Here is a 17,352-nt window from a genome sequence, read left to right on the forward strand (position 1 = left end):
AGGCTGGACGATGACTGCCTCTAACTTCCGGTGCCTTCCATTTTGCCCACCTGCCCTTGCAGCTACCATAATTGGAAATCTCGGAGCCCTCTCGGGGGCAGGCAAGATCCTCAGGAGTTCAAAGAGCTTAAAGAGCTTAGAACTCCAGACTTCTGTATTTTCACCAAGAAATTACTACCAAGCTTATAGCAACATTTCATATACAGCAACGAGGAAAACACAGTGCTCAGATTAGTGCTGATCCTCACAAAAACTAAATGAGAGAGGTCTGAGTATCCCCATTTGATTGATTAAGATGAGGCTCAGAGAGGGCAGGTGACAGGCTTGAGATCACACAGCAAATTGAGTTCCAGCCTGGAATTTCAGTCTCCCTCTGTGTCTCCAAAGCCCGCCCTCTTTTTCTTGTACCACAAGCCAGTGTTTAAAGGGACCCTAGGAAAGCACATCTTATGAGCCAGTGAATAATTCTTCTATGTTAAGACAGGAACTGACTCCATATCTGCAAAGCTGTCTTAAAGGGCATCCCATCTGCATGGAGAAGGGAGTAAGAAGAGAGGCCGGGGAAGTCACCACTGCCAACAGTGCAACATGTAACTGGCTTTAGCAATAAGAAACAGACTGAGTGTGTGCAGCGACCTCTGCCATGGAATATACGCGACACCCCCACCCGTCCTGGGTCCCCAGTTACCTCACTGATGAGTTCAGACGCCCTCTTTCTCCCTTCAATCTCTAATGTGCCTGGGATGACACAGGCAACTCCTCGCATAAAGGTCAGGTCCGACCGGTACAGATTCTACCAGGAACAAAGCGAGGAATTAGAACTACAAAGCCCGCAGAAGAGGGAGGGACCCGCAACAGATGGCATCATAATTAGAACTCACGGCCAAGCCAGTCTCTCCAGATCCATCACACTCAGCAAACACACACACGCTTTTCAGTAAACACTCATTAGGGAAACAGAAATCGGGGTCGGAAGGAAATACTTCGGCTGTCATTTGTCTCTGTAGCTGTTAGAGAGATGCTCAGTGGATTTTTATTTTAATGTGAGCTATCAAAAAATAAACGCCAGAGTGGATTGTGGTTAGAAGAGTCAGCTGTCTTGGGGCAAATGTGGAAATGGTTTAATAGGTCTTCAAAACAAAGCCCAGCAGCAGAGGGCAGCATTAATTAGTCATGGGTTAAGAAAGAACTAATACATGAATCCAGAATAATCTGGCAAAGGCCTGGGTCTGTGGGGGTGGGGGTGGGGGTGGCATGTATACTTGAGGGATCTGGGCTGTCAGTTTAAAGGGGGCCCCTGATTCACCCGCCTCCAGCCAGGGAGGTGCCCCCTGGGCGTGCCACCGTCCAATTGCTATGGCAGTGAGAGGCAGGGGAGGCGAAGGCTCTGCTCGAGTGACACCTGGGCCCCTGAGCTGAGCGTGGCAGCTCCCTCATTCCTCCAGCTGCTATCACGTTCCTGACAGTTTGTGTCACCCGGTAAACGCTATACAGAGGCGTAAAAATTCCAACAGACGACAGAACCCAGATCTGAGAGCTGCTCTGCTCTCAGGTTCTGCCAAACCAGAAAGCCGGTTTGGTGGGGTTGTTTTAGTTTCCAATGCTGGCGGGCCCATTGCTTGTAAATCTCACAGCACAGAAACGCAGCAAGCTGGGGGATAAGGGGAGTACCAAAGAGGATGCTGCAGCCTGTTGGGAAGAGACCTCCTGTATCTCCTCGGGACGGAGGAAACCTCCCAGGACATCCCAACCTTCCCAGGCCTGCCTGCCTCAGAAAACAGGTGGCAGGAGCTAGAAATACACTGGGTGGGGGGCTCCGAGACTCCTTGGGAGAAGAAAGGATCTCTGGGGCCCAATTTCCCTGTCCTCCCCCCAACACCCTCCTCTGCCTGAAGTGGGTCAGTTCCAAAGGGGCTCTGGGCACCTCTCCCAGCAGAGCTTAGCCCTCTTTGGAAGATGGGTGGCACAGGAACAAATGAAGCCTCAGAGGAAACCCCAGCCCACCCGGAGGCCAGAGGCAGTACCACGGGCAAGTCTTGAACATGCAAAACCATGAGCCTTGAAGTCATCTTCATCGGACACCCTCTAAGTCCAAGACTCAGCGTCCCCCTTTTCATTCACGGTTCTGTGACCCTGCCCAAGCTACTTAACTTCTTTGAGCCTCAGTATGGTTTCTCTGTAAAAGGGGCGTAGAGACTATTGATAACAGGGTTATTCTGAGAGGTTAAACGAGTAATGCCCAAAAATGCAATGCTTAGAATTGAGGAGAAATACTCAAGAAATGGTGGTGGTGATTGTTATTCATAGACCTACACAACTGTGCTTGGGAAGAGCCAGGCAGGACCATGCCGTAGTGTTTTAAAAGAAAACCCAGGAGGAGGACTCCTCCCCTCTGGAGCCCCCACCGAGCCAATGGGTGCTTAGGGGTCACTGCCTCACGGTCAAGTCTGAGAGGAAAAGAGCCCAGAGAGAGAGGCCAGGTCCCCTCACCTCACTCTGCAACTTGTGAGCTTTCTTGGCACAGCTCAGCCTCAGGTCCTCCGCCAAGGAAGTGTACTGGGGGAGCGGGCGTCGGTAGTCCTGGTCGCTGGCCAGGGTCTGAGCCTTCTTGGCATGCACCAGGGTGACCATGTCCAATGGCAGATGGAACTGCGCCTTTGAGTGTTCAAAGTCTTTCCTGTAATTCACCTAGACGGGGAGACAGATCAACAGCGGCTATTTCAAAGGCACCATTTGCATTAGGACCACCAGGGAGAGCCACTGCGATGGGACTGGCCCAGTGAGCTGGGGAGCACAGCTGGAGGGGACTTGCCCTTAATGAGCAGGTCCCCCAGTCCTGCCACTCATCACTCTCGGCTCTTGGAGGTCACCGATTTGGATGACCAAGGCCTGGGGTCCCCCTACTTGAAAACACAGAAGCTCAAAGGACAGACAGAACCTCAGCAGTTCCCTTGCTTAGGTCTTTGGATCTTCCCATCATCCAGAGGCAAGAAGATGCATGGTGGACCTGCCTCCTTCTCCCCATAGTCTCTCCCCATCACCCTCTCAAGCCCAGTGCTTAGACAGCAGGGGTTCTCCTCTCATGCACGCTGATGGAGGGCTTCTTCAAGCCTCACATGACATCCTAGGAAAGCTGGGAGCCGGGAGCAGTGGTGGATGCGTCTGAGGGATGGGTATTTCCCAAGAGCCCCACGTGCATCCTGGGAGAGGAAGGGCAGGGCCCCTTCCAGACCTCAAGCTGCACTGCCGTCTTCGGAAGGAGCTACCTGAAGATCCACGAAGCTCATCATTGCTACCTCTGCCTCCTCCCTCTTCCCATTGCCTTCCGAGCTCCAGCCACTCCTCCCTAACCTCCCACCCCCACCTCTGCTCATCCTCCCCTGCTCCACCGATCTCACACTCTTGGGTCAGCACCCCAGTCGAGAAAGGGGAAAGAAATGCTAGAAACAGGGAAACCAAGGCAGAAAACAAAATGGCAGAGAACCTATGAAATTGTGGAAAGAAACTGTGTAGAGCTGGCCCCATGCCTAGCTCTGCCCCGTCTTAGCTGACCTTGGGCAGGGGATTGAGACAATCGGCATCTAGGTTTCCTTGTCCGTAACCCAGGGACAACAAGCGATGTTCCAAGAGACATGGTGATGATGAGATAAACGTAAAAGGGTTTAGTCCTCTGCTACGTGCTGGACCCGTGTTAGACTTTGTCATGGCCATTAGCCAATCACACGTGTGTGAGGAGATACCATATACACACATGTGATGCTGCCTGGCGGTCTAGTGGTTAGGATTCGGTGCTCTCTCTCTCTCTCACACACACACACACACACACACACGTGCCAGTATCCAGAGGCTCAGAATCAAGGGGTCAAACCCAGATGCCTCGGGAGCCAGACAGGGAGCAGCAGGAAGTGGGGGAGGAGAGGGTTGGCTGGATGATCAGGAGAGCAGAGCTCCTTTCTTTTTTTCTTTTTTTTTTCTTTTTTTGTCTTTTTGCCATTTCTTGGGCCGCTCCTGCAGCATATGGGAGGTTCCCAGGCTAGGGGTCGAATCGGAGCTGTAGCCGCCAGCCTACGCCAGAGCCACAGCAACGCGGGATCCGAGCCGCGTCTGCGACCTACACCACAGCTCACGGCACCGCCGGATCGTTAACCCACTGAGCAAGGGCAGGGATCGAACCCGCAACCTCATGGTTCCTAGTCAGATTCGTTAACCACTGCGCCACGATGGGAACTCCCGAGATCCTTTCTAAATGGAGCTCTCGGGAATCAACTCCAGTGGTAGCCTTGAGGAATCCAGGCCCGGCTTCTGCACAGAAGTCTAAAACTTTTATGTAAAAATTTTCATCAGTAAAAGTTTGCGATTAATTTGCCCTGCAGACCCATTTGTGGCCACTGGTCCAAATCACAGACTGCTCAGCCCAGAAGGGAGCTGAGAGGTCAACCTAGTCCAGCTTCTCACTTGACCGAGGGGCCAAGGGACCCGACCCCACCACCTAGCTGGTTAGGACAGAGCCCATACCCCTAATTACAAGGTCACGTGACCTCGGTTGGCTGTGCATGGTTAGGTGGGGAGGCCCCAGCTCCGAGGCCTCCTCTGCCACTTACTTGGCTCTGCAGCGAGCTGGCGTACACGGAATGCGCAAGGCTGATATCGTCTTCCAAGCTCCGGGAGCCGAGCATCTGCCCTTTCATTTTCTCAAATGCCTCTTTGTATTTATACTAAAGGGAAAGAGAGTGGGAGAGTCACAGCTCGGGGACAAGGGACACGGAATGGAAGAGGTGGGTATTGGGCAAACGTGTTTTGTTCTTTTGACAGTAACTGGGTGAGTTAAAAGAAAAGGCGCGGGAGTCGTCAAAAGGCCTATTCTTTCATATGCAAGCCTCCCAATGACTAAAGGGCTGGGATATGAAATGGCAGGACGCGTGAGTGCTTGGGCGGCCCAGGCTGGAGGAAGGTGGGCGCATTGTTAACAGGCTCTTCACGTGGACTTGCTTTAGGAAAGCGCGTGGTGGAGGGTGCGTTTCATCTGCCCGGGGCCCATATTTACAGTCCAGCGTCGGCTTTGTACCCTGGCCAGGGGATTTTTTGTTGTCGTAAGGCAGGTTCTTTCTCACTGGTCATTATCTGATTGCCCTGACACAGCCAGTTGGGAGAGGAGAGGATATTATCCACAGGCAAAAGAAGGCAGGGGTTAGGGGCAAAAGGAACGGAAATTGGCGGGTTATGAAACACGGTCACGGCCATGGAGGTGGAGGCTCACATCACTGACGATTTCAGCGGAAGCCTTTGCTGCCTGGAATGGGATGGCATCCAATCTCAATTTATAGCCGCCGTCGCGAAGTTTGCTCCAGGATTCTTTGTAGCGTGTCTGTTGGGAAGATGTGCACCAGTGAGGACCTTCCTGGGGCCTGGTAGTTTCCTAACGCCCGTTAGGGAAACCAGAATCGGCTTTTTAGTGGAGTGTCTTGCCCCAGCTGGAGTGAGAGACCACTGTGGCTTAGCAAAACCCAGCTGAGTTGGATCCTGCCTTATGGCCATCCTTGGCGGAGAGAAGGGGGCGGGCTTTCAAAAGCAAGAGCTTTGGCGTCAGAACCAGGGTGCGCTGAGCAGCAAGGTGATTGGAAGAAGGAGGCATAAGGCTTAGGCGCATAGCTCTTGATGGAGAACAAAGGGGACTCGACTGTCTGTAGCAAAGAACAGGGAAGCGGGGCTGATAGGGGTTTGGATGGGAAGGATGAAATCTCCCAAATCTCTCTTCACAGGATGTCCTTACTTATATTCTGATGTTCCATTACCCCAGCCTCTCAGTACACATGCCCTTTGCACTGAGGAAGTTTTCCTAGTTTCGTCCTTTTGCACTGAGTTTGATTCTTCCGTGGGGACAGCTACATAATTTGCAGGTCCCGATGCAAAGGAAATCGTGGAGCCCCTGGTTTAAAAATCTCACAAACTTCAAGCTGGTGACAGCAGAGCATTAAACCAAGTGTGGGAGCAGGGGATGCAGTGCAACCACGAAGGACCCAGGTCTCCTGGGATAATTAAAACCAGCACCCCCTCCACTGGCCTCACCTCGCTGATATTCATGGCATTCAGCTTGGCCAGCAGGACTTCAGGGAGGTCGGCGGTCTGCGTGTAATGATGCTTTATGTTTTCTCCTTGTTCCCTGTATAACCTCTGTGGATGGAGAGAGGTTTTGCATTAAGCCCAGAAGCCTCCCCACTCCCGCAAGCCATCAGCCAAGTTACACCCCAGGAGACAAGGGTGCTGCAGCTGCCACCTCCACGTAGAGACAGGATCTCAGCACCCTGCCTCCACGTGGATGGCACAGCTAGCTCAGTGACCCTCGCCTCATGCCCTCCCCAGTGCTACTTCCCAGCTGGGAACATGACGGGCTGAAACCTCCCTCTCAGTTAACACTCCACTTGCAGCTGCTGAGATGGGTGTCAAAAGAGAAAGTGAGGTCTGGTTAACATCTAGCAATGTTGTTATTAACTACAAGCTAGGAGAGGGCATCCAAATTCAGCAGGCACAAGAGAAGACGGCTCTTCCACAGGTGAGATGTTCCCATGGACCTATTTCCATCCCTACCCCACTCTCCTTGCATCTCAAGGATTCTCGTGCTATTAAACACATCCTGAGTGCATCTGGGGTGCTGTTCACCCAGAACTCTGGTTTGGACCTATGATAATTCTTGTAGTTAGCAATGACCACATGGAGTTGGCACCCGCCACCAGAGAGAGTTTCTAAACCAGGCTTTTCCATCCCCACTCTTATTAGACGTGTCCAAGTTTCTACGTATCACAGCAGTGCCCCCTAGAGTTGGACAGGATAAGGAAAAAGCAGGTATTGGGCTTTTTTTTTTCCATGCAAAAGTTCTTGTGTGAGCCTGTATCTCAGAATCTCAGAAAGCAATTTGCTGCTGCTGAGCTGATTGTTAAGAAATTATAAACTCCCAAACCCATACTTTCTAAATCATCCCGTAGCAGATTCTGCCAGGCACTCAGGCCACCTCAGCATGCCTGTCGAACAAGGCACAGCAGGAAAAATTTGTTCAGCTGGGAAGCAAGGGTGACAATTTTGAAACCCTCCCCATCAAGGTTCGTCAATTTCCACGAGGGATCGTGGCAAGTTGAATGGTCTGAAGATATTTAAAAGGCATGTATGCCCTGCACGATGAAGCCCCTCTCAGTAGAGTCAGCCACACAGGGCTAACCCATGTCCTACCTAAGGTGGATTTTTATAGGACCTCATCATTACATCTAGTCTCCAAAGAACTCTGTGCTGAGAGGCAAAAGGCCATCTCTTGATTTCACTTTATAAAGGGAGTATTGGGAAATGGCTTGGAAGTTAGTCTAATGCATGTAAATCAGACCCAAATCATTTTCAAAGTTTTGGGGGGAGTTCAGAAAGCAGAATTCCTGCCATGGGTCCCAAGGAGCCTAAACATTCCAATCCCTAAGGATTCCAATCACCAAGAATTTTGCCCCAACATCCCATTTCTGAAAACACGGCTACAAAACAAGAGGAGAGAGAGGGGAAAGGATGTGCACCATGCACAGTTCCTGGTGACATGCAAATGGGAGGGAAAGAGAGCACGGGGCAGTGGGGTGGGTGCCCCACTTGGCTTCCTAAGAGCAGCGGTAACACCCCATTTGCATCCTAATGAGGAAGCACCCCCCGCTAAGGTGTGCCTCAGCAAAGGATAAGAAGCTCCTTCATCCTTAGAACAACAGAAGGAGCAAGCCAAGAACCCCTCAGCTTCAATCGCAGGGTTGAAAGAAGAGCCCACTCTTAGAGTCATAATGTATATACATTATCGCTTACATCCACTGCTTGGGTATAACTAATTCTGGCCTGGACCATCTCCGGAGTGTCTTTAATACTGGTAAACTTCAAAGCATCTGGATGCTGACGGTACTTCTTCTGTTGAGCAGAAAAAGATCAAAGCTGTGAATTTTGTGCTGCTCTTTCATGCCATTTGAAAGAGAAAATCATAGGTTGCTTGAGATTAGAGTGAATTTGTGAACATAATTATTATTCGGCTTCCTCCATCTTTATATCCTCAGTGCCTTCAGGTTAATATTTGTTTCAATTTAAGAATAACCTCATGTCAATTAACATTAAAGTATTTCTACCTGGTGCAAAGAAAACATCTCCAAATTAGGTTAGACCACTAAAATACTGGAGGATACACACTTATTAGAAAAGGATTCTTTTTACGGCCTACAAATACTGTCTCCCAGTTGTTTACAGATCTTAGTTTGGGTCTCCCAAGCAAGAAAGAACATTCATAGTTAGCTTTATCAATTGAAGCTTTCTGTTTTCCTCTCACAAAAGAACTTGACAGAGCTTATCACAGTCAAAACCCCTTGCATTTAACACTCAGTGACCATACACTATCCAGTGACTTTAGAAAATGGTTCAGTTAACATATGCTTTAAAGTCATTCTTTAAAATATTCTAATAAGAAGAAAAAAGGTGCTCTTATTGAAAGGAGTCATCATCCAATTTGAGAGAGACTAAAATAGACGAAAAAATTACGAGAAATTCAAATGCGGCAAATTCTCAGATACTCAATTTTGAAGTATTCTAAAAATCATGCTTAAATTAATTCCTGTCTTATCTTGTTTGCTTTCCTTTTAAATCAAAGCACATTTCCAGGAGACTAGACCAACTGCTATCCTAATGGGATTATGAAGTATATCTTTTCTCCAAACATCTATTTCAGAAATACTTTCTTATTTCTTGGGTTGGATTTTTGTATACTGAGTTGTCTTAAGAAGACACAGTTCAGTATCCAGCAGAATTTGGCCAGCAATTGTTTCTGTAAATAAAGTTTTATTAGAACACAGTCGTGTTCATTCACTTACGTACTGTCTATGGCTGCATCACGCTACAATAGCAGAGGTCAGTAGATGCAACAGAAGTGGTGTGGCTCACAAAGCCAAGAATATTTACCATCAGGTCCTTCACAAAAAAAGATTTGCTAACTCCTGCTTTAAATGCTAGGTGTGGCTCTTTCAACAAGGCCTGGCGTTCTGTCTGAGAATTAAAAGGTCAACCCATTTTGACACTAAATTGGAAATGTGCCAAACTGGAATGAGATGGTTGGGAAGAGTTGCTGAAAGATGTCTTGCCTCCCTGAAGTTTGAGGACAGGTACAAAGCACAAAAGGTACACACACTGGTTGAGGAAGTGTGCAAAATGCAGTGACACATTAAGACCACTGTGGGAAAAACATGGTTCCAAAAAGGTCCCTTGGCTGCCAGATTTGGATGCGTGAAGGAATCATTTCGAGTCTACATGATGTGTACAGTGGTCTTTATTTGATGAGGGAGCTCAATATTGAGAGTTTGGGATCATGAACTTTCAACTTTAAATGTTTCCTCTAAAAGTTTCTCATGCTCATCCTTCTAGGAGGGTTTAATGAGACTGAACCACTTAGGATAACAGAGTCTCCACAGAACTCCCAGCGTCTTCTAAGCCTTGAATGTTGACTAACATGCCTCGAAATTAGGCCAATCAGAACGAGGCCCCTTTTGAAATCAGCAGTGTGACATGACAGGTAACGAGAATGCTCTCTCGTGGGAAAATATCAGTGCTAGGCAGGTGGCGTTACATCACAGGTGTCCTTCTGTTTTAATCACACATTTAGGAGGCCCTGGGACCAAAACATGGCCCCAGGTTGCTCATTACAAGGCTGACATCTTCTGGAGCCACAGCCATTATGGTCTCTCCTCTCATACCAGAAAAGTGCAGAACCAACAGCTGCTCTGGGGGCCACTAAACAAATGCTCACTTGCCTTCTAAGCAAGTCCCTCCCCAAACAGACATGACTGAGTAGATCTGGGTTGTGCCAGGTATGCAGCCTCCTTGGCAGCAGGAGACATCGACGATTCCCTGAGGCGTCCAACCCAGTGGCTCTCCTCCACGCTGCAGTATCTGGAGCCATATCTGGTCATCATGACGGGGAAAGGGTGCCACTAGCATCCTGGGTGGAAAGGCAGGATGCTGGCGAACATCCAATATGGCCCAGGACAGCCCCACAAGAAAGAACTGTCAATGTGGCCAAGGGGCCAGGGTTGAGAAACCTGATCTAGTCTTTTTTTCTTTTTTAATTTTTTTTATACTTAGTTGATTTACAAGGTTTTGTCGATTTGTGCTGTCCATCAAAGTGACCCAGGTATTTATTTCTATCCATCTATCTATCATCTATATCCTTTTTCTATTCTCTGAAAGGTCTGCTCAAGGACATTGTCCTAACAATGTAAGGAAAAAGCTTCTTTTAGAAGCCACGATGCCTTCGGGTCCAGCTGGGGTGGCTACAGGTAGGTAGACAAGAGTGAGACAGAAACAGAAGTGAGCCCCTCCAACAAAAAAGAGCCCTGTCACGTGTTTGACACCATGTGAATATTCAAAAACTGTTTACACTGCCGCGGAAAGAAAGAGGGGGAAAATGTGCAGCAAGTCACGAAAGGGCTTTCTGGGTGCAATAAATGTATCTTTTCATCATCTCTCCCGTGTTGCTTCATTAAACAGGTAAGTTGGTGGGGAGCAATTGAGCTCCATTTGATTGTCATTATTTTTCATAATATCATTTGTCACCCACTTTGTTTTTGCCGGGGCACTCTGGGCCCCTACTGGGGTGTGTTTGGTATGTGGTTTCCCTCTAATTACCAGCCCTAGTCTGGATTTGGAGGCCTTTCATGTAGCTTCGCCTTTTTCTTTGCCTTTTGAGTGGAAATTATTTTAATTTTATACAGAAATGCCGCACGCCTAATGCAGCCAGGCCTGCCACACGCTGTCAAGGAATCTCACCTCGCTAATGAGTTCTCCTGCCTTCTTCGCCTGCTCCACATTTAATGACCCGGTGGCGACCCAGCCCGTGCCTTTCATCCACTTCCTATCTGCCCTGTATTGGTTCTGACAAAGGAGAAAGGGCGGAAAAAAAAAAAAAAAAAAGGCAGGTCATTGTTGGTGTGCAGACGTTGAAAGGGCTATTACTGGCTCCCCAAAGTCGCCTTGGTGCCAGCTGAGTCAAATTAGATGCCGCTTTTGTCTTATCCATTTCTGCACAGTCACAGGTAGGGCTCCAAAATGTAAATTAATTTCCCCCTTAATTGGAGCCAACCTGCGGCTGGCGGCCTTGGCCCCGCCCGGCACTCCTGGGGGACTGGGGGAGGATCGGAGGGGCCCCGGCCCCTCATTACAGACCCGCCTCTACCTCGGGAAGAAGCGCATCCGCATTGTCTGCTTTCCCTGGCTTCTTGTTTAAAATGACATGCAGGGGGAGAAGAAAATGAGAATTCACAACGGAACGCAGGCAGGGAGCTGGTTGAGGGAATTTCACAAGGCATCCAAGGCATCCTTCTAAGGAACCTCTGTGCCGGGCGGGGGGTAGTTCTCATTTCCTTCCTTGTCTTGAAGGAGTAGTTTTAATGGAAGGCCATTTAAATGGACACTTCCCTAAAACTCGCGTATCGCCTCTCCATCCATCCAGAAGACCCCCACCTGACAGGGTGTGTCTGCGCAGCCCCCATCCCACCCGTGCGTGTTGACAGTCTGGCTGCTGCTGACCTGCCCTTTCAGGTCACCCACCTTCTCCCACAGAGTCAACCAAAGACAAACGCAGACAGAAGCAGGTGGGGAAGATATGGAGAAACGGGAGAGGGTTGTTGACGATCAGCAAGCTGCCCGTTCTAAAATCGGCACAACCGACGTTGGAAGGAGTAACCAGGGCTGTTCTCCCACAGTGGGCCACAGTTAAGAATGTCACAAATGGGAGTTCCCGTTGTGGCTCAGAGATAGCGAACCCCACCAGGATCCACGAGGAAGCGGGTTCCATCCCTGGGCCTGCTCAGTGGGTTAAGGATCTGGCACTGCTATGAGCTGCTGCTTGGATTTGGTGCTGCTATGGCTGTGGCATAGGCTGGCAGCTGCCTATGATTCGACCCCTAGACTGGGAACATCCAAAATGCCACAAGTACGGCCCTAAAAAGAAAAAAAAAAAGAAAAAAGAATGTCACAAATACATGCTACTCCCCAACAGCTCAGCAAGAAAAAGAAACCGAGGTGGATCAGAATTCCGAGAAGAGAAAAATAGCTGTATGATTTTCCTTTTGGTAGTATAAGATTGAAAGTGGGCATAGTTTGAATAAAAGTTAAAACACTAGGAAGAGAAAATGTTTCCACTTAGGGATCAGAAACAGGTATCCCAAAGCATAAACTATGTCCTGAAGGGTTTGGGAAAAGCCTTGCACCAACACACACACACACACACACACACACACACACACACACACACACACACAGAGCTTACATCACTCTGTAAACCGTAAGCCTTCTTGGCCCATTCCACCTTCATGTCTGTGGGCAGAGCTGTAAACTGATGGGATGCTGTCTTGTAGCCTATGTCTGTGGCTAAGTGCTGAGCCTGGCGGGCGTGCACAAGGTGGATCATGTCCAGTGGGACGTGGCACTGGGACTTGGTGTCCTCAAATCCCTTCTTGTACTCCAGTTCACTCTGCAGCTTGGACATTTGCAGCGAGTGGCTCATGTGCGAATCCCCCTGGGCACACTGAGCCCCGATGAGCTTCCCTCTGGACCTCTCATAGTTCTCCTTGTACTTCACCTAGAGGACAGGGAGAGAGGGGCGGTGGGTGGGGGGGGGGACATTAGCATCTCCTAGAGGAATTAAGTATCAAGGCACGCGTGAAAGTTAAAGCCACAGGACACTAGACACTAGTATGACACTGCTAGAATTGGTGTCATAAAACATTTGTCTCCTTTGAACAACTGATGTATTTCCTTTCATCCAACAGTGAAATTAAATATTACTACTCCAGAGAAAACCATGACTGGAAAAGGTACATGTACTCCAATGTTCATTGCATTACTATTAGATACAATAGCCAAGACATGGAAACAACCTAAATGTCCATCGACAGAGGAGTGGATAAAGAAGATGTGGTACATACACACAATGGAATATACTACTCAGCCATCAAAAGGAAAGAAATTATGGCATTTGCAGCAACATGGATTGAACCTAGAAATTATCATCTTAAGTGAAGATAGACAGTGAGACACCAATGTCATATGCCATCACTTACATGTGGAATCTAAAAAAAAGATACATTGAACTTATTTGGAGAACAGACACTGACTCGCAGAGTCTGAAAAACTTATAGTTCCAAAGAAGACAGGCTGGAGGCGGGGGATGCGCTGGGGTTTGGGATGGAAATGCTATAAAATTGGGTTGTGATGATCACTGTACAACTATAAATGTAATAAAATTAATTGAGTAAAAAAAAGAGATAGGTTTATGGATGCTTTTGAATGTGAATGGTTATAGCTTGGCTACCTGTTATTCAGGGAAGTAAACAAAAAAATAAATGTTCAAAAACTGTGTAAAAAAATATTACTATTCATTTCCCTTGTTGTCTTGGCTGCCAGAAAGCTCAGCTATAAAACCGTCTTCTTCCTATTTCCTCCTGAAATTCCGTCTTGTCTCTATATTACTTGAGATTACTTTATCTGGGTTGATTTTTTTTTTTTAATTTTCTTTTTTGGCCAACCCACGGCATATGGAGCTCCAAGGCCAGGGATCAGATCTGAGCCAGAGCTGCAACCTACTGTGGCAATGCAGGATCCTTGACCCACTCTGCCGGGTGGGGGATCGAACCTGCATCCCAGCACTCCAGAGATGCTGCCAATCCCACTGCACCACAGCGGGAACTCCTCTATCTGGGTCAATTTTAAAGTGGCTCCTGGCTTTCATGAAAGCCACGTTAAAATCTTTTTTTGGTCATAGGGATAATATTATAAAGAGAAAGTCATCATAAAAGGAAAAAGACACGGAATATCTAAAACACAACTGCTGTTTCAGAAAGAAGCTCCAATTAACTATAACTGGGTTACATATAAATATTTAGGATTTATGGGAAACAATAGGGAGCACACTGGCCTGAAAAAGAAACGCTAGGCCAAGAGTGCTAAGGATCCCAAGAAAGAGTAAATATGGACATGCTTTGAAAACTCTCACAGGATACTGGTGTGCAGCCTCACTTCCACATTGTGACCTGGGCTCTAATCTCATCTCTGCCAACAGCAGCAATGACAACCTTGACTTACCGAACACTTACAATGAGCCAGGCATGGTATAAATCTGTGCCACCCAAGGTGCATCTGCAGACAAGTGCTGGTTTGTTGATGAGATAAGGGGCTTGTGTCATAATGTAAATCAACCATATTGCCAAGCCACTGTTCAATGCAGCTAATACCTATATACATTAACGGATATGTATTTTGTGTATATATGTACTATATATAATATATATACATGCACACCCAATAGATATAGAATATGTGTGTGTGTGTAGTAATTTTTGGAAGCAAGACTTTCTCGATGAAGGAAGCAGAGTTTGACTTACATTCTGGCCCAGGCTCCTTATCTCACATCAGACTCGTAACACACAGCAGGGGGACTACAGAACACTTAACACACATCAATTCATTTCATTGCCTCATAACCATTTTGCATTTACCAATTTACTCATGAGTTAACTGAGATTTTGAAAGGTTAAACAACCTGCCCAAAGTCACAAGCTAGAAGGCAATGGGGCTGGGATTTTATGCCAAGTCTCTCCAACACCAGAGCCTGCACTCTTAACCATCAGCAGGCCTCCACATCCTTAGAAAGCCATGGGATATCTCTGGCATCAGTTTATTGTAAAATGACTGATGGGGATTACCATGCATGCTACTGCCACCGATAATCAGTTACCCCTTAACAAAACCAGTGAGTGGCAAGTGGCGTGCTAGACATTTACACGATTCTCTCACTGCGAGGTAGTCGTGTTTAGCCCCATTTTACAGATTAGAGCCCTGAGGCTCAAAGAGATTACGAGCCTACCCAAACTCGTCCAGATGCTCCCAAATGTCAGTATCAGGATTTGTGGTGTCAGGTACAAGTTGGGGGCAGACTCACCTCACTGGCCAGGTCCCTCTTGGCTTTGGCTGCCAGGAAGGCCAAGGAGTCAAGGCGCAGCTCAAACCCTTTTGCCTTCTGATTTTCCCAGCTGCTCTTATACAGTTTCTAAGGGGATTTAGGAGAAAAGAGATGGTCTGCATGTGAGAGGGCTTCCCTTGGACTCTGTAACGACCTCTCCAGGAGGCAAACACCCGTTACATCTCTCCATAGAAGCCCCAAGAGCCAGAGAAGAAACCTGTTACCTGAACACCGCCAGGCCTTCTTGTTCCTCCCTTAAGCCCTCTTGTCACACAGGGCTTTAGCCAAAAGAAGCAGAAACTGAACTCCAGAAGCCTTGGAAAATACTAGGAGTCTTCTCAGAAGTCTTTATGACATGCACAGGTGGGATAATATTGCACAACACACAGCAGCATTTCTGAGATGTCTGCACACCCACCCGGCCCAGCAGCTGCTCCAGCCGCACCCCTTTCTCTCTCTAAGCCCAAACTCTAGTCCTCAAGGGTCTTTTCCTTGCCCCTCTCCTTTCCTGTCCTGCCCCCACCTCCAGGCTTCAAGTTCTTTCTTCTGAAGGCTCCCCTCCATCTGTGTATGAATCAATGTAGCCTCTGTGGCTCCCTCCAATTCTCCCCTCTACCCATTACTCGGATCAGGACCCCAGAGACCCGGGAGCTGAATGGAAGAGCCAGGAAAGGCCCCTCCTGAGAAGAAGAGAAGCAAGTTGGGACTAGGCAAGCTTTCGTGTCTAAGGAAGAGCTGCCCTGTGCACAGGCCTCCCAATGCTTTCTGTACATCAGTGCATGGAAGCCTCCTCCAGACAACCCGGTGTGAAGGGACCAGGAGAGCCCTCATTCACTAACGTGACAACCAAGAGCAAAGAAACTGCCCCAGGTCGCACACCCGTTGAGTATTAGAAACCAGGGTCAAACAGGGAGTTTCTTATTCACTTCCTTCTTACACTGTTTCAACTCTGACCCCAGAAAAACCACTGCCTCCTATCCCATCACATGATCAGTGGCACAAATCTCCCACCAGCTCATTCCCACAGAAGGCCACCCTTCCTTCCCCCTAAAACACTGGTCAAGAGCAAGGTATATACAGGCTCTGTCTACACAGCACACCAATATGGCTGGTAGGTTCTGTGGACCAGGCACCTACACACAGGGGAGCAGAGCCCTGGCTGCCCACTCCCTCTTGTGGTACCTCGCTGAGATTGGCAGCATTGGCTCGGGCCTGCAGGAAGAGAGGCTCATCTTTGCTGATGCTGTACTGATGGACGGACTGCTCGTTCCCAGCCCTGTAGGCCACCTGTCGGAAGAGAGCACTGGGTCAGGAGCAGGTGGCAGGGGTGGAGGTGGCTGACTGCTCGGTTCTTCCGTGTCTTGCATGGAAAGTCCATTGTAAGCCAACCAGACCAGATGCTGGCTGGCAGCATACAGGAAATGAGGCTTAAGGCAGAAGAAGCTATCAATGGGAGAGGGGCAGCTGGGAGGGGCTGGGAGGAGAATGTGGCCCAGGGACCAACCTGGGAACCCCTCTAAGGTTTCCTTTTTCACTCCTTTTCCCTCAAGGAGGCATTGACTTCCCTGGGCTGTGCCCATCTATACTGTTCATGGCAAACAAACAAACAAACCCAACCCACCAGAGGGCTCAGAGGAGCACAGACACCCCAGGTGGGAAAAAGAAGAAGCATCTTCTGTCTCCTGAATCCCACAATAAACCCTAAGGCCTCCACAGGTACTGACACCTGGAAAGTGAGCAATGACTGAAAAACATGAGTGAACATCTTCTCTGTGGAGAACCTGTCACTTCTGTTTGCTTTTTTTTTTTTTGGCTTTTTTGCCATTTCTTGGACAGCTCCCGCAGCATATGGAGGTTCCCAGGCTAGGGGTCTAATCGGAGCTGTAGCTGCCAGCCTACACCAGAGCCACAGCAACGCGGGATCCGAGCCGCGTCTGCAACCTACACCACAGTTCACGGCAACACTGGACCCTTAACCCACTGAGCAAGGCCAGGGATCGAACCAGCAACCTCATGGTTCCTAGTCGGATTCGTTAACCACTGCGCCGCGATGGGAACTCCCACTTCTGCTCTTTCTCTGTTCCCCTCTCTTCCCCTCCCAACTTGAGTTTCCACACAGTGGATTTCTGCAGGCACTGAGTTATGTTGATGGCATCCTTCCTGGCAGGTGCACCTGGACCTTTAGGAAGAAAACCCAGAAAGGTCCTGGCCAGAGGGTCAGTCACAACTACACCTGCTTGGTTATTGACCACTAACATGTAAATAACTTATCCAGTGTTTCATTGTCTTATCTCCCATCTTTGAGCTCAAGTGGGCATGAGATGCAAACATCCCACAAATGTTGT

At 48.5% G+C, this 17,352-nt stretch overlaps 1 protein-coding gene across 4 annotated transcripts in view; it reads right to left on the reverse strand.

Annotated features, from left to right (window-relative positions):
* NRAP (nebulin related anchoring protein) overlaps window positions 1–17,352 on the reverse strand; it is a 79,004-nt gene that overhangs the window by 22,111 nt on the left and 39,541 nt on the right. For all 4 annotated transcript variants that reach the window (XM_047760024.1, XM_047760022.1, XM_047760023.1 and 1 more), the window contains 10 exons: window positions 16,190–16,294; window positions 14,987–15,094; window positions 12,317–12,628; window positions 10,816–10,920; window positions 7,822–7,920; window positions 6,067–6,171; window positions 5,258–5,365; window positions 4,602–4,715; window positions 2,491–2,688; window positions 689–793 (listed from right to left, as the gene is read on the reverse strand). In XM_047760024.1, the coding sequence (XP_047615980.1) occupies window positions 689–793; window positions 2,491–2,688; window positions 4,602–4,715; window positions 5,258–5,365; window positions 6,067–6,171; window positions 7,822–7,920; window positions 10,816–10,920; window positions 12,317–12,628; window positions 14,987–15,094; window positions 16,190–16,294 (1,359 nt within the window). The remainder of the gene's footprint in view (window positions 1–688; window positions 794–2,490; window positions 2,689–4,601; window positions 4,716–5,257; window positions 5,366–6,066; window positions 6,172–7,821; window positions 7,921–10,815; window positions 10,921–12,316; window positions 12,629–14,986; window positions 15,095–16,189; window positions 16,295–17,352) is intronic.

The sequence above is a fragment of the Phacochoerus africanus genome, chromosome 15 (assembly GCF_016906955.1).
Source record: "Phacochoerus africanus isolate WHEZ1 chromosome 15, ROS_Pafr_v1, whole genome shotgun sequence".
NCBI lineage: Eukaryota > Metazoa > Chordata > Mammalia > Artiodactyla > Suidae > Phacochoerus > Phacochoerus africanus.